This window comes from Pundamilia nyererei, unplaced genomic scaffold, assembly GCF_000239375.1.
Source record: "Pundamilia nyererei isolate P.nyererei 1_Seehausen unplaced genomic scaffold, PunNye1.0 scaffold00029, whole genome shotgun sequence".
Lineage (NCBI taxonomy): Eukaryota > Metazoa > Chordata > Actinopteri > Cichliformes > Cichlidae > Pundamilia > Pundamilia nyererei.
The window spans coordinates 4,552,033-4,578,579 of record NW_005187430.1 but is presented as its reverse complement, the minus strand read 5'-3'; the positions used below and the strand labels follow the sequence as shown (position 1 = coordinate 4,578,579).

Here is a 26,547-nt window from a genome sequence, read left to right as displayed (position 1 = left end):
AAGTGTACCTCTGGTGCAAATTACTGACCTCTGTCATCATTTTAAGTGGGGGAACTTGCACAATCGGTGGCTGACTAAATACTTTTTTGCCCCACTGTATTTAAGTGGGTAATTTATTTTGGGGGTGTCACAGGCCTTACTGCACTTTCTGCACTGCTGTCGGTGGTAAATAGTAGTAAATACATTATTAATCTTTCATTCAGGTCTCCCAAAACTTATGATTTAAATTTTTTAAATCAATTTACTTAACCAAGGTGGGGGGGAAAAAAATAAGTCGATGTCGTAATATTTTCATACACAGAGTGTAAACAAAATATTGGCCAGATAAGCACCTGCTCGTAGAAGTAAGGGGTCAGCTATTCTGGACCATAGTACACACAGGGCCTTTCTGCTGCCTCTGTAACTATACATTTTCTCAGCCTACGCACCCACATGCTTTTAGATACTGGAGTTGAGAAAGGTGCCAAGTTGGTGCATTTAGCGCTAAGCAATGACTACGCCTAGCTGCGTCAACGTTTCTTGCAAATTATTACATGAAGGGCCAATGAAAACAGAGAAGAGACGGCCATTAATGTTTTAGATGCAAAGTGTTTTGGATGGAAGACGTGAAGACACGTGCATGCATATGACTGATGTCAACAATTAAAAAGTAATATCTGTTTTTTAATTCAGCTTTTTCAATTAAAGTCTTCAATGAAGTGTACCTGGAACTGAAGGTCTTACTTACCGTATTTTTCGGACCATAAGGCACACCGGATTATAAGGCGCATTAAACGCCTTATAATGTTTGCTATGTAACTTTGCACTGTCCACTGCTGTAACAAAACAAATTTCCCACGTGTGGGACTAATAAAGGTTATCTTATCTTACATTAATGACTAACCTCGTATTGTGGATAGATTATCTCAGTCGTTCTCCTGACTGAAGTTTGGTCCGTTTACACCATCTTTCCATGCGATTGCATTTGTCAAAAACACACTAACTTTTATCGAGTGGAAAAAGGTTAGCATTCATCCTCCAGTGTTTATGTTATGCTAAAATAGCTGTGTCGCTAGCGATCACGTAGCACAGCATTATATACCAGCTAGCCCAACTTCAGTAACCCTACAAACGTCATTGCTGTTTAGTTTTCTATCTTTATTTATGTTGCAAGTGATAGCAGAGCAGAGCAGAGTGATAGTTTTAATTTTTTTCCAGAAATCTCTCAGTCAGAAAATGGTATAGGTAAGCAAAAGGAGTGAGCTAACTTCCTGCTAACATTCTGCTAACTTCTAACCCTGTTAAATTTAATAAATCCTGTTTTCATGGATGCCAGGATGTTAAACTTAATTGTTACACCTGGTAAAGCAGCAACGCTGATCATTTTATTAAAGATGAAAGGATTTAGGCAGTTTTTAACTCTCGGTGTGCCTCAGTGTTTGTTTGACTATAGAACCTGAAGTAAACGGATCTTTGGACCCAGATTACTCCGCGAGGCTCCCTGACTATGGTAGCCATAATGCTCCGACAATCCATCAAGCGGTGCGGCTTGGTAGCTTACCATACATAAGGCGCACCGGATTATAAGGCACACTGCCGATTTTTAAGAAAATTAAAGGATTTTAAGTGCACCTTATAGTGCGGAAAATACGATAACAAACATGCTTTTTTAAAGGTTTTTATAGATTTTTATAGTAGATGATTACAGCAGTTGGACATTCCCAATATGATTCTCTCAATTTCTTAATGCTGTCATGCACTTTGTTTTTTGGCATTATGTTTGCTTTGCTGCAGCTTTTTGATGTGTGTTCCTGGCTTCAAATTGTGTGCGCAAACTCTTCCACTTCAGTTTATATACTAATTAGTAGTGGTTTTAAAGAATAAAGGGGACCGCAGCTTCGACTGATTTGATTCATGTGAGCACTCTGTACAAGTATGTTCTTTAAATCGTGATTTGAGACAGAAAAGCCCTCTTCAGCGTGCGGTTATTCTGTGTGAATGATCCAAACTAATCAAGAGGACTGTGTGCCTTCCTTTCACAGCCTGGTGGTCTCACCTAAATTAGAACCCAGCACTGATCCCCACTTACCACCTCTTCCACCTAGTCACCACCCTCTGGGTCCCCTTGTAGAGCATACCTCCATGGTTCCAAACCTGCACCATACTAATCCTTTCTGCCACTCACCGACCTCACCACCCCCTATATCACAATCCAACCCTTTCTTTTCTCTAATCCAGCACAACCCTTTCTATGAAGACATGATAACCACTCAGCAACTTAAACCTACACCGCCTCCTCTGCCCTATCTTTCCAGTTCCCGGCCCCCTATAGCTCAACTCTTTCCACAGCCGAGTAACTCTAACTCTGTCCTCACCCACGGCAACTCAGCTGCCGAGGAATCCATCACTGATGCTGATGCAAGCAGCACAGAGGTCACGAAAGCTGGGATGAGAGGACTTCCTCTAACTCTCGTGGAAGGAAAGAAACCGTTACTCAAGAAGTCATCCAACCCTTTTATGTCTGTTAGCAGTGTGGAACCGGATTCAGAGTGGGACGAATCCTTTGAAGCATTTGCAGCTGGCAGGCTGCAGTCTCCTGAGGATCTCTCCACAGGCTGCAAAACGCAGCAAAAACCACCCAGCGACCATCTGCTGGAACACTGCAATAATAAAGCCGATCGAAACACAAATGTGACTGATGCACTGCATTATCATCAGCTAGCCAGCCAAGTGACCAACACTAACATGCATTACCATAACACTTTCCCACAATTCCTTGAAACAATCCCAGAACACAGAAGTTTTGAGCACAATGATGTAACTTTAAATACTTCCACTAACTCTCTGAAACTGAACACTTGCTCTGAAACTAATCAGGACACCAGCGCTACCAGTGAAATACCCGACACGAACATGAGTCGAGCTCCTTGCCGCACCCCGTCTGTACAACTCAGCAGCAGCTCTCCAGATCCTAGTTCTTCAGGTCTCGGCAGTTCAGCAGAAGAGGATTTTCTGTCATGTGTTTCCTCTTATTCTGATAAAGTCTCTGCATCCTCATTTGAAGACACTGAAAGCAACATCTTTGGGTCAACGGATGTAAAAAATAAAAGGGGCTCAGAATCTGAAGATGACACTACTTACAGGTCAAATGATCTATCTTTAGTTGATGTTGTTCAGCAAACTGTTATTGAGCCTAAGGATAGCGGAAAGGTAGACTTGAGTGGTTCAGCAGGGTCTTTGGCACCACAGCCCACAGTACTTGGGCATCCACATCCATCAATCACAGAGGAGATAGGAACTGATGGTGTAGATGCTGAAACACGTAACAATTCTAATATTGTATACCCTGACTTGTTTCCTGAACTCTCTAAACCACAACTAAAGTCCATCATCTTTTCACAGTCGGACAATGTAGGGCAAGAAAGAAACATAAATGATTTAAAGGTCTCTATAGAGGATTTTTCTAAAGATTTAAATGATGGCTCTAAAGACAATAATATTAAAGTGAGGAATCCTGCAACTCCAGATCAAGAAAGATCCTCCACACTACCATCATTACACATCACAACCTCCTCCCCTGATGTCAAGCAGGCTTCATTGGTTGAACCCTTTGAGAGGGCTCATTTAGCAGGCCAGGATGTTAGCCCCAATTCTCATGTGCCATTTAGCAGCCTTGGTGATTTACTCAACATCAGTCAGATTGCAAACAGTCCTAGCCAAGACTTTGATGACACTCAGTTGCACAGACGGATATCTGATCAGAGCTCCAGCAGCTTTCTCCAAAGTCTGAATGTCAGTATTGACTCACAGGATTACCAAACCTGCGTGTCTCACTCTTCCTCCAAAAGTTCCAGCGTCTCTGAGCCAAATGAGACGATGCAGCTGAAGGATGTTAAAACAACTGCAGATGCTGCGTTGGGCTTAATGGATTCTACAAATGCATCCAAGTTATCTAATGGGGAAATCGGGGAAACTGACAAATCTGAAGCATCTTCCCAAGCTGCTCAGGACAAGACGACGACTCTTGAGCCAACCTTCCCAATAGGAGACTTGCAATCATTCCCTGCAGCACAGCCGGACTCTTTTATGAGCTGTAATCTGAAGAGTGCTGGTGAGGTCTCGGATGCTACGTCCTCGATATGCGCTCCTACACAGAATGTTACACTACACCGCTCCCAGTCTGAGGGCACACTGGCAACTCCCTTCGACGAGCTCCTCCTACCCTCTTTTGGTAGTGATCCTGGCGGGGTACAGGGTTCCACCTCGTCTCAGCCAGGCCCCGACCTTCCCTCTCTGATTTCCTTTGCTCCTTCTCTTGCTCCTGAAAGTATTTGCTCCCCTGTAGCGCTTCCTGCCTTCTCTCCCTTCGCCATCGCTTCAGCGAGGTTACCGCCCAGCTCAACGCAAGCCACAGCGCCAATGCCACCGCAACAGGAGGCAGAGCAGCAGCAGCAGCAGGCAGCCAGTCAGCGGAACAGGTGAGGTTGCACATGCTCAGTGCTTGGTGACGAGGTGAAGAGGAAGGACTACTTGCAGAAATTTCTATCCTGTCATCTCTTTGGTCTCCTTCTGGCGCTCTGCTTCCGCCTGCTTTTCTTCTGCGCCAACTGCACATCCTGTCTCATCCCTGTGGTGTGATCTTCCCTTTTTTCTTCACTTTGTTAAAACACACACACAACAACATTGGTGTTAACAAAACTCTTCTGTAGGTGTCTTTCATGTGTCCTGGCTGTGGTAACGGGAGGGGGAAAAAAAGCCTCAGGCCAATTAGCAGTTATTATTTTGCCCCATTTCCTACCACACACCTCCAACTCCCTTTCGAATACACACACTCACACGCACAACGCACACAAACACTCACATACCTCCCCTTTCCCCACAGGGCCAGCTAGAGTTCTCACACAGCCATCCTCATTTGCCAAAATCTCAAGCAAAAAACAGGCTTTTTTTTGCAAGACACAAAAGGTGTTGTTTTGTCACTGGTAGCATTTCCTTTCCACCTCCGGGTAATAACATATTTAATACAATTCTACATGATTGATTGCACCAGTGCATGCAATTAAGTCTCTCGGTTTTTAAGGTCTTTTCAATTTTCACCATTACTTCTTTTAATAAGACATCTTACACCTGTCTAACCTCCTCTGGTCTTAATCACTTAAAGCAAGGAGTCCTTAAGCACCTGATGTCACCCTGGAGGTCCACAGGCCAATCTGTTGCGTTTAAATAACAGCTTAACCTGCAATACCTGGAATAAAGAAAGATTTGTTGCTGATTGAGAGCATGAAAGTTCAGCAAGTCAACTCAGATTTCCTATGAATGCAGGTCAACTGTAGAGTTTCAGAAGATCCTTTAAGCTGACTCAAATAGAGGGCTAGTTTTTGGCTGTTTGTTGCCCTGCATGCAAATCAGTGTAACAAAGCAGCAAGACGGTTTTCTTGTCTCTGTTCGTTACAGTAGTAAAATGCACTATTGTCAGCCTATAGCTCCTCACAGCCACCATGTGGCTGATGTGAGTCCTTTTTTTTTTTTTTTTTTAAGCTACGGACTGATTGGGTTTCTTGCATTAGTTTATTAAGAAGATGTTTGGGGCTGAAGTGCTAGAATCCAGTATTACACTTATATTGTAGAATCCTGGGTTATTATTAATGTAGCTGCGATCATCATTTCACATGCAGAAATAGTCCTGATGTATATTGTTGAAGCATAGTTGGCTTTTTTTTAAGTTAAATATATCCAAGAGTTGTGGAACTCCAGTATGGCAACCGGGTTTTTCACCTAACCTCAACTGAAAAAAAACTTGATATAAAATATAAGAGTCAGAGTGCGGTGTTGTATCAAGTGTGGTGGTGTGACTATGTGTATGTCTTGTCACATCCAGCCCCCACCCAGTGAAGCCCCTGCCCACTGCCATGCAGGCTGAGGAGAAGCGGTCAGTGCTGGCCACAGGCCTGGAGAAGCTAAAGTCCACCATCCACCACGGAAGGAGCAGCCAGCTGACGGAGCAGGAGGGCGAAAGGAAGAAGGTACAGTGTTTGAAAAAAATTGAAAAAAATTGAAATAAACTACTAACATAAAATAAAATGGCTTACGTTATAAGAATTGTACTTTGTAGTAACAGAAGATTTTATAAGAGTTCTGAGCTCTCCCAGCGAGACAAACGCATTCAGCTTTAGTGTCCTCTGAAAGTTATTCCATGAACACAGTGCAAAATAAGAGAACCAGGTCCTACTACCTTAAAAACACATAACAACAAAAAACTCAGTGCCCTAATGAGGAGATATTTAAAGTAGTGAAGATCATAGTAGCTTTTTGTAATGTTAAGTAAATAAAGAGATAAAAAGGGGGGTGCTTATCCAGTACGGATTTGTTAATATAGTTATACCAGTGACGTTGTCTAGACCACAAAATACATGGGAATGTGTACTGGACAATGAATTTGATATGAAATACAAATAACTGTGATACACGAAGTCTAGAACAAATAATAGAATCATAATGAAAACCTTTAAAAACATATTATGTCCGAGTGTTTTCCTGAGTGCTAAATTTTAAAAAGGCCCTATTCTGATAATAGAAAAACCAGTGTGTATACAATATGATGTTAAAGAAAAGTCTATCATCCAGCAAGACACGTGTATTTGTAGGATTACCCTTTTTACACTAAGTCTTCTCCTAGCGTATGAATACCGAGATTATTTGAGATCTGGGATATTTCATTAGTCTGTCCATCTGTGTTTTTTTTCCCCACTAATCCAGTTTAAGGTTGGGAGACGGGGGTAGGGGTGGAGTGTCTATGAAAAGGGCTAACAGACAGAAAAAAGGCTTTCATGCTCCCATTCACATTTACAGGCAGCTTAGAATAACCAGGATGTCTTTGGAGTGTGGGAGGAAGCACTAGCACTCAGAGAAAAACCTCAAGGAGAACCTGAACACGGAAGCGCCCCAACCAATACGTGGATTCAAACGCAGGACCTTCTTGCTGTGAGGCAGTATAGTCCTAGCCACTGTCGAGATCTGGGAGTGAACAGCATAGGTTTTGTTTCCTTAGTATTAAGAAGCAACTTCAAACCAGGCAATGATGGCTGCAGCAGTTCAAAAGCAGTCTGGATCTCCTAAATGGCCTGACTTAGAGAAGAGCTAACTGAGTAGGGTATTATATCATCTGTATAAAGGTGCAGTTCAGGAACAGGCATGTCCTTCGCAATATTCTTTATAAAAATAGGGGGGGAAAAGCAGGGCCTGTAGTTGAACCTTGAGAAACTTGTTTTGAAATCTCCAGGAAGCTTGACTTCCTTTCTACAAGGTAGCTATGTAACGCCTGAATCTCACATATCGCTACAGCTTTCAGTAATGAGTGCAATGAAAAGACACAAGGCTGTACCTGTTAAATTAATATTTCTTTCTTGTCCTTTTTTTTCCCTTTTTGTCTTAAGTCACTGACAGAAGGAGCGGGGTCATACTACCACCTGACCCACAGCGAACTGGTCAACCTGCTGGTGCAACGCGAGGCGCAGCTGGAGAGGCAGAAGGCGGAGTATGAACGTCAGAAACTTTTGCTGGCCAAGCGGGAGACGGAGCTGAAGAAACTGAAGCCGCAGGTCAAAGATTTGGAGGACTACATTGACACACTGCTGGTGCGCATCATGGAGCAGAAGCCCACCCTCCTGCAAGTGCGCTCCAAATTCAAGTGACGAATTCAGGCGGGGGGTAGAGGGTTTGCAGTTCACGTTGCATCTGTTCACTCTAACCTCCACAACAGCTCTTTAGTCTTTTCACTGCTATGCTGTCTTTTTTGATACAAATATTTAGGCACTGAGAGATGTCGAGGCGACGTTTTCCAGCTGGCATGCTTTACTGTACTGAAACCCGTCCTCGGTGAAGGGTTTGGTCTGAGTGGTTTTATGAATGTAGCGCGTCCTCAGGTTGTTTTCAGGTTCACAAAGCCAGATGGTGGGTTTAAAAAACCCAGATGCTTCAATTTTGGGATCTTGATTGTAAAACAATTAATTTTCCTTCTCACCTCACCTGTCACTTCTATCACCTTATCACAAAAGAGAGAAAATTGTAGGGTTTCAGTCCACATGACGTTTATCCGACTATATCCTCACTCGAGATGAAACGACACCAACACTTCCTCGTGAGTGTTGCAGCTTTGTAGCTTGAGCAGAGCAACCTGAAGAGACATACTGGTGGTTTTGCATATTTAGTCCATCAGTTGTTGGCCTTTTTTCAGCATGCAGTCAAGTAGTAGATTGATTCCCCTCTTTCAAGGCAGACATTGTTTCAGCTATTTGTGGCATGAAAATCAAAGCCTCTCAAGACACGATCGATCAGGGTGAGCATTTTGTTGTCTTGTTACATGTCATAGTAGCTCATTAACAGAAAACGTCGCCATTTTATGGAGTGCAATGAGATGTTGCTAGCTCAATTGCCAGTTCAAAAGCCAAAAATGACATAAAGAGACTAAAAATCCTGACATTTGAAGGAAAACCACATTGAGTATTTGCAGCAGTATCTCCTGTTGTGTGTTGAGCAGTTCACTGGGCAATCCCCTAACCCAGTTTCTCCTGCATTGTCTGGAGTTCATGTGTAAAACTTGTGAAAGTTTATGTTGGATTTGGCTTTTTTGGGCCCTGTGTATAGAGTCAGAATGAAGCGCCAACAGCAGCCGCTGCAGTACGCAATGGAAACACTGCTAACAAATAACAAAGGCACCATAACATTTCCTCCAATAGAGGGAAAGTTTCAAGTGTCTGCAAGTTGAGACCTGATTGAAATGATCTCAAAAGTCTGGCTATCTGGAAGGAAGGAAGAAATCTTCAAATAGAAATCATGCAAAGTGAACTAAAAAGGCAAATTCATGATAAAAATGTGCAAAACCACTGATATGTTTCTTTTGGTATGGCTTTCTGCAACGTTTGAGTCGTGCCACTATTTCCAGAGTGTGTGTCTGTGCGTGTGCGTGTTTGGTTTTGGATTAAGACTCTACTAATGTTCCCTGATAAGTACCGAGTGCTCTGACTCGTGTTTGAAACTACAAACCAAATGAGCAGATTTCAGCCTTTGTCACGTGGACATTACTGGGAACTGATTGTAGCCTTTGAATGTTCAAAAGTGTTCTTAGCCAGCAAGTGAATGGTGTTTTCTTCTTTTTCTTTCACCCATTTATTTGCTTCTTCCGTCCTCTTTTTTTTCCTCTTTTCTTCTTTCTGTTCTTTGGGCATGTTATGCTCAGCCACATAAGCTAACTGATTCTAGCATGGGTCACGGTGTTATCAGGTGAAGACAGTATCACTCAGTATCCAGTCAGTATCAGGATCAGCCATCCCAGCTATTTGATCTCATGCTTCTGCCTTCCCACGTGTGCGTTCTCGACACCACGTTAAGAAGAAGATGCCTGCGACATGCTGGTACTTGACTTCCCTCCCTCAGTGTCTTGGGTGTCACATATGCTTCTGCTCAAGCACACATATCGCTACAGCTTTCAGGTGTTACAAAGGGATATATACCGCGTTCTACAGCATATATGCCGTATTGAAATGCCAAATGCTGCCTTATTTTTGTTTTTTGGTGTTCATTGAGAATCGAGCACTTCATTTGAACTTGTCGGGGCCCGAGGCAGGTTTTGGGAAAGAAAAGCCATCTGTTCACTGATATTTTTCTGTTCTCTCTGTTTTTTCTAATGCTTTGTTTTGATATTGTTTAGGTCACTGCTGCACAAAAGTACAATGTATGCATAACAATAGAAAATGAGTAGAAACAGTGATTTCCTGTGAAATGCCAAAAATATAGTGTGTACATATTTATTTAAAAAGAAGCCTTGAAACTTAATCTATGGAGCAGAGTGATACACCATAAAGTATTCTGATATGATGCCACTTTTAACAGCATTTGTGGATGTTCTTGCACTACTTAACTGTCAGAATAAAACTGTACCTGTCTGTCTGGTATCGGTATAGTTAGATCTTCTTTACACCGTACTGCACTTTCTAATCGCTCCGTGATTTAAGCACTCGGCCTACTTTTAACGTCACGACAGATAACTAGCCAGTGAGCTCAAAGCATACACGAGCATACACAAGCATCCGGACCTATCCCGTCGTCTCAGTCCTGCTGTGCGATTGCGAAATCGAGTTGCATAGATGACTGTAGAGACTGCACATTACGTGTGACTCGGCACATCCTCTTTCACGTCTTCCATTTTACAGAGGTTTTGTTTTGTTTTTTGGTTTTTTTGCATTTCAGTTTAAACTGATTGTATTTTTCTCCTCAACTGTGTAGCTGGTGGAATGTGCTTGAGGTAGTATGTAAGATTGGAAAGTTTACAATCCGTGATGCAATTCTGTTTCACAAATTTTGTATATTTAATAAAGAATATTTTGTGTTTCTTGCTCACCGTATGTTTTCTGGTAATTATTTCTTTCCATATTTCCACTGATTGTTTAAAAACACTCAGAATCTTTCACTCTGGGTTTTTTCTTACAATTTTGCATCCAATTCCAAGCTGCTAAAACAGCAGAGTTATAGATGTTCCTGACATTCAGGTAGTTCTTTAACTAGTTTGACTCTTTTAGATTGAGCATATTCTTCAAAGTAGTAACTGAATAAAATGTGATATATTAAAACAAGTGATCTTGCTATGTCATGTTGAACGCTGTCTTTTGGGAACCTTTCACCGACAGTGACTGGGCTCATATTATACACATGATTTCACCCATTTGTCATGCCTTTATTAGTTCCACCTTCTTAAAACACTGAAAAGATGGAGCTGAAATCTTATTGGAGATTTCACAATACCTCTCGTAGCCTTTACACCAGAACACTGAACTCATTAGTGTTCTTCACTATTAACAATAAAAAATTTTTATATCCTTTTTGAATCTTTTCCTGCAGTTTTATTATCCTTTGTACATGCTCTCACACACCTCCAGGACTGATATTCTTCTGAATACTGCATAGTCACCAGCAATTTTAAGCATGCATAATTTCTAAAAACCACGTGTGTCATGACATCATATACTTTGAACTCAAATTTACAAACCAAACCCAACTCCTGCTGGGTTACCCTGTTGCACATTTGTATAATGCAAGCTGCTACTGTTTGCTCCTCAGAACCACCACTAGGGGGTATGTTATCCTCTATAAGCTCAAGCAACCTCGCACTCACCAAGAACATTTCTCTTTTTAACCGTTGTACTCCAAACCCAGTGCAGGTCTTTCGACATTAACCTCCCGTTTTAAAAGAGGCGAAAACAATTCAAGCTCTTCTGGGAAATGTAGTTATCCTGTAAAGGGGTTAAAGCCACGTCCTGTCAGAGCGAAGCAGACCGGAAAAACTACATTTCCAACAGTGCAACTTGGCCAGCTGACTGTTTGACGGCAGTCCCACAGCTGTAAAAGTTAGTTGGAGGGTGAGAAAGAAATAAACATTTAATAATCTCAGAGAAGAAGAGGGCTGGCGGTGATTTGAAGCGGCATGTCTGAATATCCGCCCTTCCAGTATGGCAAGTCTCGTTTCGACCAGGTACTTGCAGTTTTTATCTGATCATAAACAGATACACTTGTAACAAAATATATTTTTTGGACATAATTTGCGTGGCAAACAGACCACACCCACTCACCGTGTCAGCGTGTTTATGCGTGTGTGTGGTTAGATGCGCTGTCCCGCGGGCGGATTCTTAAACCCATATCAGGACCATTATACCATATCATATCTTATTGCGCTTTTGAAATGAAAGTCATACCATAACTTTAGGTGAAGCCTTGTGACTTTTAAAGCTGTATCCCAAAGGCTTTAGGTGAAGTTGGGCATTGAACGCATCACAAGAGCAAAGGTAAACTTGTAAAAATCTGTAATATACAGCTGGTCCATAAATGTTTGGACAGCGACGCAGCTTTTTGTAGTTTAGCCTCTGCACACCACCTCTTGACTTAAAATCAAGATGTGATTAAGGTCAAGGCTTCCAGCTTCTATTCAAGGGGTTTAAAAATAACTGTTCAGTGGTTGGTGTCAATCATTGTACAGGTGAAAGCAAGATGAATTTGTACTACAGTGTGCAGGGAGGGAAAGTATGGAGAAGGAGATAAACATGCCTCATTATCTGTCAATCAGGGTGGAGGCAATGTTATGGCACGGTCATGTATGCTTGCCAGAGGAACCGGGTCACTAGTGTTTACTGATGACATGACTGCTGATAAAAGTAGCAGGATGAAATGTGAAGTATACAGGGATATACTCTGTGCTCCGATTCGGCACAAATGCTGCAAAACTGATCAGAAAGCGATTTACAGTGCAGAAAATCATCGAAAGCAGCGAGTCAGAGACACTGAATATTTTTCAATGATTCTAGACTTCAGAAAGTCACTGACTGCAAAGGATTTTCATCCAAGTATTAAAAACAGTCATTTTATTTCAAATTATGTTGATCCAACAAGCTTTTAGCTCCTGAAAAATATCTGTAATTGTTAAATAGTTCCTTGATTGCTTGATTTTAAATCCACTGTGGAGGCACACAGAGCTAAAACTGCAAAATACTGTGTTGTTGTTCAAATGCTTTTTGACCCTCACTGTATGTGCTAACAGAAAATATGCAGGTCAGCTGATATCATACAGGTATCCCATGAGATATGCTTTTATTCCATCTTATGTTAGCCTTTTATATTTCAACCCTAGTGCCCCCAAAAGCGAATACACACAAGCCTGCACCTTCGAGGCTCTTTCAGAGAAATGTTTATTACTTTATCAGTTTGAACTGTACGACCTTCTTTTGGTGTCTGACTTTTTATATGCCTCATTTAGATAAATGAGACAAATGTCATAAACGGCTCTCTATATGGGGTATAGCGGTTCAGCACCACAAGCCACATGTAACAAAAACCATCGCCCAGGTGAATCAGTTAAGTTTTAGCAGAAAATGAAGATTTATTGTGTAATACACTTTTTAGTCTGCTATAAATATACATTTACAGCAATTTATGGTATTTTTGTACACAAATATATTGAGTCAGTAAAAATGAAAAAGAAGAACATAAGATGTATACACTCACCAACCTCTTTATTAGGTACACCTGTCCAACTGCTGGTCAACACAAATATGTGATTAGCCCACATGCATTTTGCCATGTAGGCAGGTTCTCTGCTCATAAACTAATTTTCTGAATGAGGACGAACGGTGATTTGAGTGCCAGGTGAGCTGGTCTGAGTATTTTAGAAAGTACTGGTTTGCTGGGAATTTTCTGTAGGGTTTACGACAATGTCCTGAAAAAGACCAAAGCTTAATCTCTTGTTCCAGAGGATGGTTATTTGTTTTGGTAGCTCTAATTTCTGTGCTTTCATAGTTTTTTAACCATCACTGAGGTGATTTGCATTTAACTCCAACTCTATTGGTCTAAGTTGGGGAGGTCTCCATCTGTACTCCGGTATAACGGTATGGCATGAACTGTGGAAAAATTGAATTTCCAGCATTCCCTATTTTGATCCTGTGAAATTATTATATGGAGATATTTTTTTGAATTTTCTTTTATTAAAACTGTTAAGTTTACTCCATTGAAAGTGGAATTTCAGACGAAGTTGAAATGTGGAAACCAACTCAAAAGGCTGCGTCTTCATAAATTAGGATCTGATACAACATAATGATAAGATTAAGCCCCTGTTACCCTTCCAGTAAAGCTGAGACAAGTCTGTTCCACTTGAGTATCGACTCAAACTGGTCAAACTGGAGTGGCACTGGTGGGTAATTGAATGTACCAGATTTAACAACTTTTCCCCTGTGCCATGTTTGTACAAACCATCCATATGTTCAGGAAGTCACGAGGCACAGCAGTGAGTCAGATACCAGATTTTCATCCAAATTAGCAGTTAGTGTAATTAAACTCCAGTTAGGGAGGGATAGGAGGCTTTCGAGGCTGCGTGGCGCGTTGCTGATTCCCCTAAATTATTCCTTATGCTCGGTTATGAATAAATTCTCGAAAGGTATTTCTGGCACAGTCGTTATTAGAATTAATTGCAAAACGGTGTGAGTAGTTTCGAGTGTGCAAAAGATGCAGATAGGAAACAGTTTGTCTCTGGCATTAATGAGGAGGCTCCACCTGGCGTGTTTAAACAGCTGGCGAGCGGTAATATTGCTGTTTACTGGGCGACAGCTGGAATCTCCATGGCTCTCGATTCATAATCATGATTTGGCTGCATATAATTGATCAACAATTTATATGCAGACTGGGTGGAAAGTTGGACTTTCTGAACTTATACATTCCAGATCAGGATTTTTCCACTGATTATATATTTAAAGTTGCATCTGCAGTTTAATGTTTGGTCTTTAAATAAAAAAACAATATTGCTAACAATTGCTTTGTATATGAATGAATGAATGTGCATTTCGTTTGTCTCTCAGAACACGTTTTTTGGCCGGTTCAGGCACTTCTTGGACGTGATTGACCCCAGCACGCTCTTTGTGACAGAGGTAAACAAACCTTTGGATTTGTTACATGGATCACATGCGTGGGTTGCTTATTTACCAAGTTAGCCACAGTATCACAATATCTGCATACAAATGACATTAAACTCCATTAGATGATCTGTGATGGTGATCTTTAGAGAAGTCAGGTTTTATATAGCCGCAGTGGTTTCCTAGCTGGGCTAAAACGGCAGCACAATAATCTTGTGGGATTCAACATTAGCCAAAATTTACTGAAGGAGGTGTTGAATTAAAGGAAGAAAACCTCAAAGGTATAATTAAAATGAAGGATTCTCAGCTACTGCCAGCAAATGTGCCACCTTTAGGTTACAGGATATTCTCTGTAAATGTTAGGCTGCTCTGCTCATTGCAACATTTCCACAGTTCTTGGTTGTGTTGTGGTAATTTTGCTCATGGAGCCATCACAGCTCTAGTGCTCTGGGTAATGAAGCTGTTAGTGGGTTCTTTGGTGACACTAATAGCTGCAGTACCTCCCGGGATGTGATGAGGTGTGGACATATGGGGCTGCTGGGAGGGGTGGAAAGTGCATATGCTTAGACACTCACCCACACCCACACTGATACACATGACACCTTGCTGGGCCAGGCATCGCCTCAACTTGCCCCTAATGCAGACAGTGGAACAGGGACAGCCCTGATTTGCCTTCGGTCGCACGCACACATGACCTCCTGTGCATACAGTAAAAAAAAAAAAGAAAAAGTGCACGGCTAACACTGACACGCACAATTACAGAAACGTGAACACACATACACACACAGATGGCGAGCTCATTAGAACAAATTGGGCCTCATGACCTTGTATTTTCCTCCATATTACACAATGATCACACCACAGTAAGCTCCTCATTACCTTTTAGGGAACTCATTTGTCACATGAAAATCATCACGGAGGTTTTAGTAAAACATAATTATCACACATTGAGGCCTATAGCAGGAGTGTAAATACACATCTAAGCTGACATAGAGGCGAGAGTGGCCAGACTTGGTTTCACATTTTATTGACTCTCATGTTCCGTCACATCAGAAACGGCTGTGGGAGTGCGTCGAGCTGCTTGACCATTTCAAGCAAGGAACTCTGCCTCTGGGAGTGACGGATGCTCAGGTAAATATGCGTCAGCTTGAGTTGAAAACTCACATCAACATCAGTTTGTGAGAATTCAGCATCTGAAATGCTGCAAACCTTTCTGAAAAGCCTCTTCTGTGCAGTCTGACATGTGTCTCCTGCCCTTGAGTGGATTATCTGTGCACTGCAGGCACTAACCGGCCTTTGAATGCTAAATCAAAAACAGCTGCTTTAATGTTTGTGCCAGGGAAATATTTATGGTATGAACGAAGTTTATATTGTTGCAACATTTTAATAATTAGTTTTTATTTACACCGTTGAAGCAACTTATTCGTTATTAGTTGTACAGTAATTTCTCTGTGAAGCAGACTCTGTGAATATACTTAACCTTCTATTTTATCTAAGGAGGTATTTACAGTCAATATTTTTAATTGTTTAAACGTTCAGATGAAATATTTAAATTTGAAATATCTGTTCTTTTCAAGTCTACTGCTTTTGCAATAGCTGATGTACTACAAACAATTTTAATTGTAAAAATAAACCAAATTTAGTCTTTTTAATTAATTTAATTTCAACAATATTATTAACCGTACAGTCCTGTTAATAATTGCAAAATATAATAATTGAAATTTCATCATTTTTTAAATGTAATTTTTAATGTAATTTTCTTTTACATATTAAATTTGCAAACTATATTGTAGACAGACAAACTATCCCCCTTAAACGCAGAAGCATTGAAAGACTTTCTACTTTTTCTTATTTATTTTATTTTACAGCTTTGGCAAGCCCAGAAAATAAAGCAGGTAAGATTTCTCTGTTTTTGCTTACTTTGTCTATTAAGAGAAGCAGATGAAATACGATCCATCTCTATATAATGTCATTATTGGGTCCAATCTAAGTGAAACACTCCAAAAAAAAGTAACGTCATTCGAAGCGGGTAAGGTTTGACTGGTGTTACGTGCTTATACCGCAAATATACCAAAGAGTGTACAAAAACAACATTAAAAAAGGCTTCCATGTTGAAGTAACTACATTAAAATTAGACACTGAAGCAGGCGAGCGGTTTTACCTCCAGTGTTAATTAGCTGGAAGTGCCAGCTCTGCAAGACGGCTGACAGTCGTTGAACTACAGGTGCAGCCGGTTAAAGTGGGAGAAAATTATTTAAAGTTTTAATATCTATTTACAAACTGCCAACGTCCAACACTGCCAGAGATTTATATGTTTGATATTTATGCCTCACCTTAATAAAACTTAATTAATGTAATGAATAGATGAATTATTTAATGAATGTATTTTTAAGTGCAATGTCAGCACTGTGAAATTAGTTTTGTACTTTGTTTGGCATTTCTTTCATGTAGATGCTGTTTAAATCTTATGACTTCCCACGTCCACCTTATTCATTTATAAAATGTGCATTTTCATTGGAAAATTAAAAATTAAAAGCTGTTACATCTCAGTTTTTGCTCATATTGAACTCGACACTAAAATGTGTATTTAAGGATCTAATCAAACACTCTAAATACAGATGAACCATAAGTATCCTCTCATCTTTAGAACTAATTTTCTAAACCACGGATGGGATGCAGTGGACTTTACGTTAAAGTATGTATCTTGTCGACATAAACTTGTCTTTGGGTCAGGTTTAATGTGTGTATAAAGGGTTGTTCAGACAAATCTTAAGTAAGTAACTCTTCTTTTATCATTATGGTTGCTATTGCTTCCATTTCATGTGTAGGATATGCAGTTCAGTCTACATAAACAATTTCACACTCTGCAGGAATGAAACCAAATCCGGCTCAAACTGGGCTCCATATGAACACTGAAGGCTGGCTTACGTCCAGGTTTGTTTTTGTATGAGAACATGAAACAGTTGGTGCTCTTGCAGGGTTTCAGGGTTGTCAACTGCCAAAACTCCCCAAAACCGACCTATCCTTCAGCATGGTGCTTGCCTTATTTATGTGCTTCTAAGGTTTATACTCTTTCTGAGTGTTAAAGACCTAGAACTCTTTGTGTAGTTTGTAGATCATTATAGTTTAAACTAGTCTCCAGATTTTTCTTACTGCATCCCAAGTTCATTCAAGACTAAGAGGAAAATCTATATTCAGCCATGATAGTGGTATATCTATCACATGTACGTATGTGGTCTTTCACAAGTCGAAGCTTGGCTCCATGAGCCTGAGGAAGCAGTGTAATCGCTTTCGTTCTTTTCCAATCTGCAGATTTGATCAGTGTTAAGGCAGTGGGGGAAAGACACATCATCTGTCTTATCTACTTTGTAACAGTGGGAATAGCAAACTGACGGGATAATGTCTGGTGTAATTGCTTGAATATTTGTGTAGAATTGACAAAAAACACCCCACAATCCTTCTAAAATCATTTAAAAGTAAATGGGCTTTCTAAAGTTAGTCTCCTATTTGTCTAGAAATACCTGCCATAATTCCTTTTGGCTGCTTCTGTCTCTTTATGTCATCCAAGATTCACTCAGTGACACTGGAATCGTTGCTGGTCCTTCCTGTGGTTCTTTATCACTTTGACCGTCTGGTTAAGTTGTTGTAATGTTGTAGAATGACTCTGAAACTGATCAAATGCTTTCTTGTGTGGTAGATGAGAAGGTAAACCTTGAAAATGCCTCGTACCTTAGTCTAGCTGAAAAGACTGCTGTTAAAATTTGCTCCCTGTTTCGGGGGAGTTAATTAAGCCATTGGATGTGGTTGCAACCAGTTCGTACATTCAGCTGACAGTGTGTGCAGGCAGTCTGCAGGATAAATTTCATTCACTAGACATCCCTTAACTGTCCATGAAAACTGCCTGGTTCAACTTTACTTTGTGTTTTAATATAAATTAGAAGATGATAGCATGCTAACATGCTAAAAACGATAGCTCTCGCTACCCAAACCATAACAGAAATTAGATTTGTTGTACATATGAATTTGAATTTGAATTATTGTGTTAAATGTTAGGGTTCGGTTTCTACGGCACCCCACAATTGGTAATGACACTGGTGTTTCGTACTTTTATGCATCAGCATATTGTTATTCCAAGTATTTTACATTAGCATTAGCATGTTTAGCTTCTTAAAGGGAGCTTTTTCTGTGGTGAATACTTTTGGCTTGCTTTAAAGCGTTATACTGTATCCGACAACTCAGTCACTATTTTTCTTTTACTTGTGAAGATAACAACTTTTGTTGAATTTTGTTGAATTACTGCAAACATGTCAAACTGTTATATTTGTCAAAGGAGTAAGGTTATTTTTCAAAAGCTCCCCAAGTGCAATGCATTGTTCCTGAAATATGATTAAATGAGTGATGTAAATAAATAAGTAGATTAGCAATAACTGGTTAATCTATTGATTTGAAACCATTTTCTCAGTGGTTTTTATATATTCAAGTTAATATTAAATACCCTGAGCAGTAACTTTCTTTTAGTTATTTTCACAGCAGTGCTCTCTTTATAAGTCATATGAACTGACTTAACCCAAATCATTCGGTGCTCATTACTGTCTGATTGTTATCATTATGCACTTATTACAGGCCATCATCCACCCCGACACAGGGGAGAAGATCCTCATGCCTTTTCGGATGTCAGGTAGCGTATCTAAGAGTGGAAACTTTGGAGTGGAGGGGAATCTCGGGGCTTTTAAGTGGTCCAATACGGAGGCGTCTTCACCTTAGAGACTGTCATGGCTCAACAGGGCTCTTCAGGTTGTCTCAGGCCTGGAAAAGGTCACGCTCAGCTGGGCGCTGATTAAAACCTCTCTGCTGTGCTGACAGAGATCTACTTGGGGTTTGTGAAGAAGCAAATGCTAGCACTTTGGTTCAGTTTGAAAGCACCCTTTTTGTAGGATGACCGTAGTGGAAGTGAGAACAAAGAAAAGAAGGAAAGGACAGAAGCAATTAACATGTAATTACCAACATACCACATGAATGTCAGACCAATAGGAACTGGCCTCATGATCCAAAGTTAGAAAGAAGAGAACAGTGTTTTTTGAAGGGCTTGGACATTTCTGCACAAAAGAATAGATTTATAGTAAATCTGAGAAAAAGGGTAGAGGCGAAATTGTAAGAGTGGTAATACTGATCATCTTTTACCAGGTTTTATCCCGTTTGGCACACCAGTGGTAAGAGTGGTTTTCATAAACTCTGTTTTTCCAAAGCACACACTCATACAATACCAATGCTACAAATAATAATAATAAGTTATTGATTTTCCTTTATGAAATCTTTCTTTCTTTCTTTCTTTCTTTCTTTCTTTCTTTGCAGGTTGTTGGCCTCCTTCTCCCTAATCAAACACTTGCATCTACCGTCTTCTGGCAGGTATTTCTTCGAAATTCATCTCTGGCGTAGTACAAGTTTGGTTTTCTAAATTACTTCACTTTGTAAACATGGCACATATGCTGTAGGCAGTGCCTCAAGAAAAACAACGAATGAGCAAGTGTTGACTATGATGTGATTTTGTTTTGATAAAACTAAGAATGATCAGTTGTAAAGCTGCGGGATTAATGGAAAATGCTTTAAAAAAGCAGAAACAATAATGAATAGAATAAATTAAGAATTAATTATAAGAAATCCGGGTGGTGTGAGACAGAGGCTGCCACTGTTTAAATAACGGAGTCTCTTCTGTCACTGATTCTGCTCGTATGCTTGATAGAGCCAGTGGCTGAGCCTGTAGGTTAACATGCTTCTTTTAGCTGATTTTAAATGCACAGGAGAATCACCTTAAATGAAACTTATTATTATCGCAGTTTATTACATCTTACTATACTTTTCCCTTTCCTCTCCTTTGTACGGCAGTGGTTGAACCAAAGTCACAATGCCTGTGTTAACTACAGCAACCGCAATGCCTCCAAGGTACTGTACCTGCATGGCATCCCAGCTGGCCCATTACTACACACATTACAAATGCCTTTTTCTGTTGCTCAGCTAAAGTGCTTTTATAATGTTGTCTCCTCTTGTTTTCTGCCACTTTAGCCAGCTCCAGCTTCCAAGTTCCTGCTGGGATACCTTGGGGCGGTTACCAGTGCAGTGTCCATTGCTGTAAGTCCCAGCAAATCTTGTGTTGACTTGTGTTGACTGATAAAGGAAAAACCAAAAAAGTAAAGCCTTCAACCTTGGCATGAGTGTTGATGTTGCATAGTTTTTCTACCAAAACAGTGCAACTTCCCTGCTGGCAACAAATGTTTGGAACACCACAATCCCAACAACCAGCTGATCCAAGTAATGTAAATGAGAAATCCATGATTTGTTGTGGACTAAAGACTCATTAACAACTATTTGCGGGATCTGTGTATGTGCTGTGTCTGAAAAAAATCTCTGATTATATCGGCCATTATAAAGGACTTTGAAAATCACCAAATAGTAGTATTAGTCTCATTCGACATCTAAGGATCCATCAGGTTAACTGATAATTCACTGAAACTAGGAACAATGTATAGAAGCAGGTCTTTGTAATCCCTTCATTACCCACAGATGGGGAAAAAAATGTCCAATAAGCCTTTTTTTTTTTTGCAGATTATTTATTAATTTGTCTGTTACATACACTAAACGAAGGGTTCCTGTAACCACCTTGATAACAGAAGAAAATATTGGTAATCTGGGCTTCTGTGCAGTTTCAGCATGTGGTCTTTCACCGCATTACTTCTTGAGTTAAACACCAAATATCCAAAATGGCAAAATTTCAAATAAGGTGGATATCAACATAACTATAAAAAAAGCAGACTTCATAATATCCCAATCACTTAAACCTCTCTTCTTACCTCTATGTCACCACAGAATAAAATGTCATAGGGGCGTAATACCCGTTCACACACCTGCCTGACACAACCCTTAGTGTGGACAAGGAGCTCCAACCAAGCCAATTACTGGTCCTGCTGGGTGTTCATCCGGCTGATGCCCTCAGGCTTGACAATGGCAGCAAGCACAGAAAGAAATTGCGGGGTGTCTGGAGTTTGGTACGACATCCCTGGAGGGGGGCAGGCACGCTCCAATTAAACGTCCGCTCTGGTGACGACCCCCCGCAGGGCTAGAGGGAGCTGGAGGATGAAGTGGCGTGGTGGTGTGTTATTTGAGCGAATATAGCCTTTTGAATGCACCAATCTGAAATGTTAAAACACTGCAAAGTTACGTTCATCAAATGTTTAAACACATTGCCCATAATTTTAGTCCACTTTCTCCCAGTGATCCTTTTTCTGATGCTTGTATGTTTAAGCCTGGTGGTGGCTGTTCTCGTGCTCTGCTCATCCCCTTTGAAAGAAAGAGCTCTGAATTCCAAATTTTCTGTGCTGGCTTTTCACACACACAGTGTCTGATCATATCATCTGTGTCTGGTTTATCTTCAGGTTGGGTTAAACGTTTTAATCCAGAGAGCGAGCCGCTTCAGCCCAACCACCAGGCTTTTGGTGCAGAGGTTCATCCCCTTCCCAGCAGTGGGTAAGTTAAATAAAAATGTAAAAAGTCAGGTGAGCTTCTCGTGGGACAGAGAAGGGTTAAGCCCTGGATGGACATTTCAAGTAAATGTCATAGCTTAGATATTTTTTAGTAATAGTAATAAAACAATTGGGGGTTTTATAGAAACAAATGAAACGCCTTTGGCTAACAGCTCTGCAATAATTGCTATTAAAAGGTATATTTAAAAAAACGCACACACAAGCTGATTGTTTTCTTTTCCTTGCTCTTGATATATTATACCTTTTTATTTAAGCTGTTTTCTGATCACAATAATTCCCTGTATGAAAGCTAAATAGAGCGATTTTTGTCTCACGCCGCTCCCCTCCGCCCGCTCTCCTCTCTGCAGGCTTACCGTTGCGTTGACAGCCGGCTTTGTGTGTGCAGCCACAAAGCTGATTTTCATGCCACTCTCCCGCAAACACAATCACACCCAGGGGTATAGACCCGTGTCCCAGAATGCCCCGGGCTGCTGGCTCATAATTAAATTGTTTGCTTGCCCCCCCCTTTCCTTACCATGGCGGTTCTTCTAATTAAATCAACAGGTTTCTACAGCGCAGCCTTTGCCTGGTAATTGGCTGCTTGTTAGAACTCTGCTGCCGCAAACAAATTGGATAATTACCCTTAAAGTGGCGTCTATGTCAAGGCCTCATTTACCTGATTTCTGTTTGTTCATTGTTGTTCCTGTTGTTGTTTTGCTAGGCCAATATAAGAGGTAATTAAAATGGCTAATTGAAGCGAACGAAAGCAAAGGGCCGTTTGAATTTTCGCCCATTTGATTTTGTTTGCTTACTTAAGGCTAGATTTATTTGTAATAACCTAATCAAGCGGCGGCCTGTCATTCAATTAGATTATGAAGACCTTAACTGGAGGGAAAGCCACGCTGGCAGAAATTTAGGGGGTTAATTATTTGTTGTCTTATTTGTCATTATTTGTGATATTTAGAAAGTAATTATGTACAAAAAAATTCTTGGATGTATTTCTGTGAGTGTACCACCAGTTATGAGATGATGATTAAAATGTACACAAATGTAATTATTTTAAATAATTACAAATGACAGGCAGATATTTCAACATTAAGCTGTGCAGATTTTGCATTTTATCAATTTAATTTAGTAATTTAACTTTGATGCTTTTATTTATGTGTTTAAGAGTTTCTATTTAACTGTAGTGTTTGTTCCTGCTTGTTCCTCGTCCCTTTTTATTATTAACTGGTCTGGGTAAAAAAATCCCTTATAGGTAAAAAGAGTTATTTGCTCAGTCAATTGAATTCCCCTCACAAAGCGACCTGGCAGCCCTGCGGCCTTTAGTAGAGATAACTCTGAACGCTGTTGTCTTAAATTAAAAAGGCTCGGGGCAGCACCACTAAACTCTCTAAAATGAGTTTGTCTTATTCCTATTAGAGTCAAGAAGAAAGGTTAATCTATATTAACATACATTTGTGTTCATTTTAGTTTTTGTGAATAATCAGAGGGAAGCAACGCCGCTGTTTGTCAACCTGCCAGCCTCTCTGTGATCTGACTGTTGTGTGTCAGAGTCTCGCAGAGGCACGGCTTCAGTTTTCTGAACGCTGACACGATGACATGGCAATAATGTTCTTCATTTGAGGAGTGAGAAGAGTAAACAGGAGTTCAGTGTCTTCCACAGGGACACTCAGCGCTGGTAATTGGCAGTTTGGAGTTTTCATAACAATGTCAGTTCAGCCTGTTAGCTTCTTTTACAAGAGATGATTTTCCTTACAGGAGGGAACAAGGGCAAAAGCGATTTCTTAAGCTGTGGTGTTTTCTGACCTAATTGCATATCCTGATGTGTTAAAATGGACTGTAGATCAATGATAGGCTGCTCATCTAACATTATTGTGTAACCAAAAATGTGCAAATAACATGCAGTTGTAGATATTTAATGTAAATATGCAAACAGAAATTATTTATCTGTGTTATAGGTCTAGTGCCAATCCTTGAGTTAATGTAGTTAATAGGTTATTTCATTTGAAAGAATAGTCTTGTGCAAGTCTTGAGCCACGCTTCATTTCTTTATATCTTTTAAAATGAATTATCTTGAGTAATAGGTGATTACCAGAGAGTCAACAGCTTGGCCTATTGCAGCGTGGCGTGCAGTGTGACTTCAAAAAATTTGAGGAAACTGTGACAGGCCTAAAAAATGTCTACAGCTGATTAACAGTATCTGAAAATTATATCCTTAAGAAATAGGAAAAAATCCAGCAAAGGGTTCACACGGGACCTGAGTGATACAGCCAACGCGTCAGCTGATCCATGTGTCAGTGAAAGACGGGTGGCTGTCATTGTTCTTATGGAAAGTAAACAAGGAGAACAGGCTGAAGTATGACAAACTGAACAAGAACTGGACTGAAAGTTGGTGGCAACAGGCTTCATGGAGTGATGAAAGCAATTTTTAAGTCTGATTCAAGTCATTGTCAGTGTGGACGGAGGAGATCGAGAGAAAAGTACAACAGTGAGTGTCTGTAGCCATCTGTGAAGCACGGCGGAGGCTCTGCCAAGCTTTGGGGCTACAGTCAGTGGGGAGAGTGCCTAAGAGAGTTCAGCCTGTGTTGGAGAATAAATGACGTCACACCAAATACTGACTTTTAAATGTCATTAGAATTGTACAAACTCTGTTTTTGCCTAATATACTGTATTTCTGTGTATATTTGCACATGTTTGCATGTACACACTGCAGTTATTTCCTATTTTTCTAGCAAAAAGGAAACAAATAAGTGATGATTCGAGCCTTATATGATATAATTTGAAAGAAACATTATGTACGGGTATTGTAAGTTTCTTTTTTTTAATCAGTCTGTGTGTTAAAGTATTATTATTTCTTGTTGGCAGCTGAGTGTCCTTGCAGTTTTACTGCCTTGCTGCCAGTTCTATAGTTAGTTTTATGCTGATTCTTACATTACAACATTTTGGACAAATGATGATTTTTCACTTCATGATAAAAAGTTAAAGGCTCATCAAAGTTATTGTAGCGCATCAGGGTCTGTAGTAAATTTAATGTCAGTCCAGATTTTTAAATATATTTCACAAGAAAACAAAAGGTCACGCTCGTAGAAATCCAAGAGGAAAAGTCAGCGCCAGAGGTTAGTCACTCTGAATTTCATCAAAGTGGTGGACCCAGCCATGTGACCCATTGACTGATATTACCATCCTTAGAGCCAAGAAGCTTCATTATTTTTGAGCAAATATTTAATAATCACAGGACACTGATGTGGAGTTTACATCTTGAAAAAGAATATGTGCAACTTCTGAATCCATCCATGCAGTTCAGAACAAACAAAGTTTAGTCCTTCATCCTTATAGGACTTATAAAAGGAAATCAAACCTCCCTTTTCCAGTGGGCGTCTTCATAGAAAACCTGTTTATCAGTTAGTAGACTGATTACTTTTAAGGCTGTCAAAACGGTGCTTTTAAAAAAAACCTTTTCTATCTCTGTCCATAACATCACGATTTCCTCATTCCAAATATGACTGTATGTTACATCCCTAGTGGCACGTTTCCCTTTGATCTTAAAAAACTTTCTTCTGTCTTCACAGCGAGTGCAAATGTCTGCAACGTGGTGCTCATGAGACACTCTGAGCTGTCAGAGGGCATCAGCGTGCTCGACAACAACGGCAACGTAGTGGGAACATCAAGAGTAGCTGCCAGGCATGTATGTCCTCAGCTCTGAAGATTATATGGATCATGTTATTGGTATTGCTGTTTAGCAACATATGCACTATAATGCTTTTAAATAGCAAACAATTTAAAGTTTAAGTGTTTTGCTTTCACACCTCAGTATTCGTGCATTGTTTCCCAGATTCAAAGCAAATTTATTTGTATTTTTTAATATTCCTGGTTTATGTTTTTTTATGCAGGCTCTCTTGGAGACGGCCCTGACCAGAGTAGTCATGCCCATGCCAATCCTGGTGCTTCCTCCCCTGATCATGTCTGCACTGGAAAAGTAAGAAACACTTCTCAACTTAGTTTAGCGATTGTGTGTTTCCACCTGTTCAGCTGCTGTTTAACACAAGACGCCCTGCAGAAGTTCAAATCCAGCATCAGAATTGTTAAGAGAAGTGATTCTTGATGATGCAGAGGCCACTCCGAGTATTTCAGAAACAGCTGATCTGCTGCCATTTCAGTGTCAATCAATTCCTGCTACAGCTTTCGGATGGTAGGATCCCACCTGCCTTATATAAATGTTTCAGGCTGGTGGTGGTGTAATGGTATTTGGGGTGTTTTCTTGGCAGACTTGTTTAAAAGCCACAGCCTACACAGCAGTATTGTTGATGACCTTCCCGTTCCCAGGATCCAGGAGGATAACCCAAAGCTCAAATCATCTCAGACTGGCTTCTTGAATATGAATGGGATATTTGCATTTCGGACATGCAGCTGCCTAATCTGCAGCACCTGTGTGATGCTGTCATGTCAACATGTCTGGAATGTTTCCAGCGTCTTGTTGAATCTCTGCCATGAAGAATTAAGACCATTCTGAAGGCAAAACGGGAACCAACCCGATACTAGCACCGATTGGTGCACCTAATAAAGCTATCCTGTGAATGTATCGGTCGACTGAAGGCAGAAAGATGTTG

The 26,547-nt window shown here is 40.3% G+C and overlaps 2 protein-coding genes across 8 annotated transcripts in view; both read left to right on the top strand.

Annotated features, from left to right (window-relative positions):
• The window catches only part of rab11fip5a (RAB11 family interacting protein 5a (class I)), a 33,947-nt gene extending 23,575 nt beyond the window's left edge, over positions 1-10,372 (top strand). Inside the window, exons 4-6 of one of the 4 annotated variants that reach the window (XM_005728678.1) lie at positions 2,511-4,457; positions 5,858-6,002; positions 7,413-10,372. In XM_005728678.1, the coding sequence (XP_005728735.1) occupies positions 2,511-4,457; positions 5,858-6,002; positions 7,413-7,670 (2,350 nt within the window). In that variant the 3' untranslated portion in view covers positions 7,671-10,372. Of the gene's footprint in view, positions 1-2,021; positions 4,458-5,857; positions 6,003-7,412 lie in introns of all 4 variants that reach the window. The other 3 variants (XM_013909710.1, XM_013909709.1, XM_005728679.1) reach the window with 3 other exon arrangements.
• Positions 10,373-11,344: 972 nt separating this feature from the next.
• The window catches only part of sfxn5a (sideroflexin 5a), a 21,632-nt gene continuing 6,429 nt past the window's right edge, over positions 11,345-26,547 (top strand). Inside the window, exons 1-13 of one of the 4 annotated variants that reach the window (XM_005728676.2) lie at positions 11,345-11,503; positions 14,370-14,438; positions 15,477-15,554; positions 16,292-16,318; positions 19,047-19,101; positions 19,608-19,633; positions 19,776-19,829; positions 20,307-20,363; positions 20,484-20,549; positions 21,851-21,941; positions 25,510-25,625; positions 25,831-25,916; positions 26,206-26,271. In XM_005728676.2, coding sequence (XP_005728733.1) covers positions 11,456-11,503; positions 14,370-14,438; positions 15,477-15,554; positions 16,292-16,318; positions 19,047-19,101; positions 19,608-19,633; positions 19,776-19,829; positions 20,307-20,363; positions 20,484-20,549; positions 21,851-21,941; positions 25,510-25,625; positions 25,831-25,916; positions 26,206-26,215 — 783 coding nt within the window. In that variant the 5' untranslated portion in view covers positions 11,345-11,455 and the 3' untranslated portion in view covers positions 26,216-26,271. The other 3 variants (XM_005728674.1, XM_005728675.2, XM_013909684.1) reach the window with 3 other exon arrangements.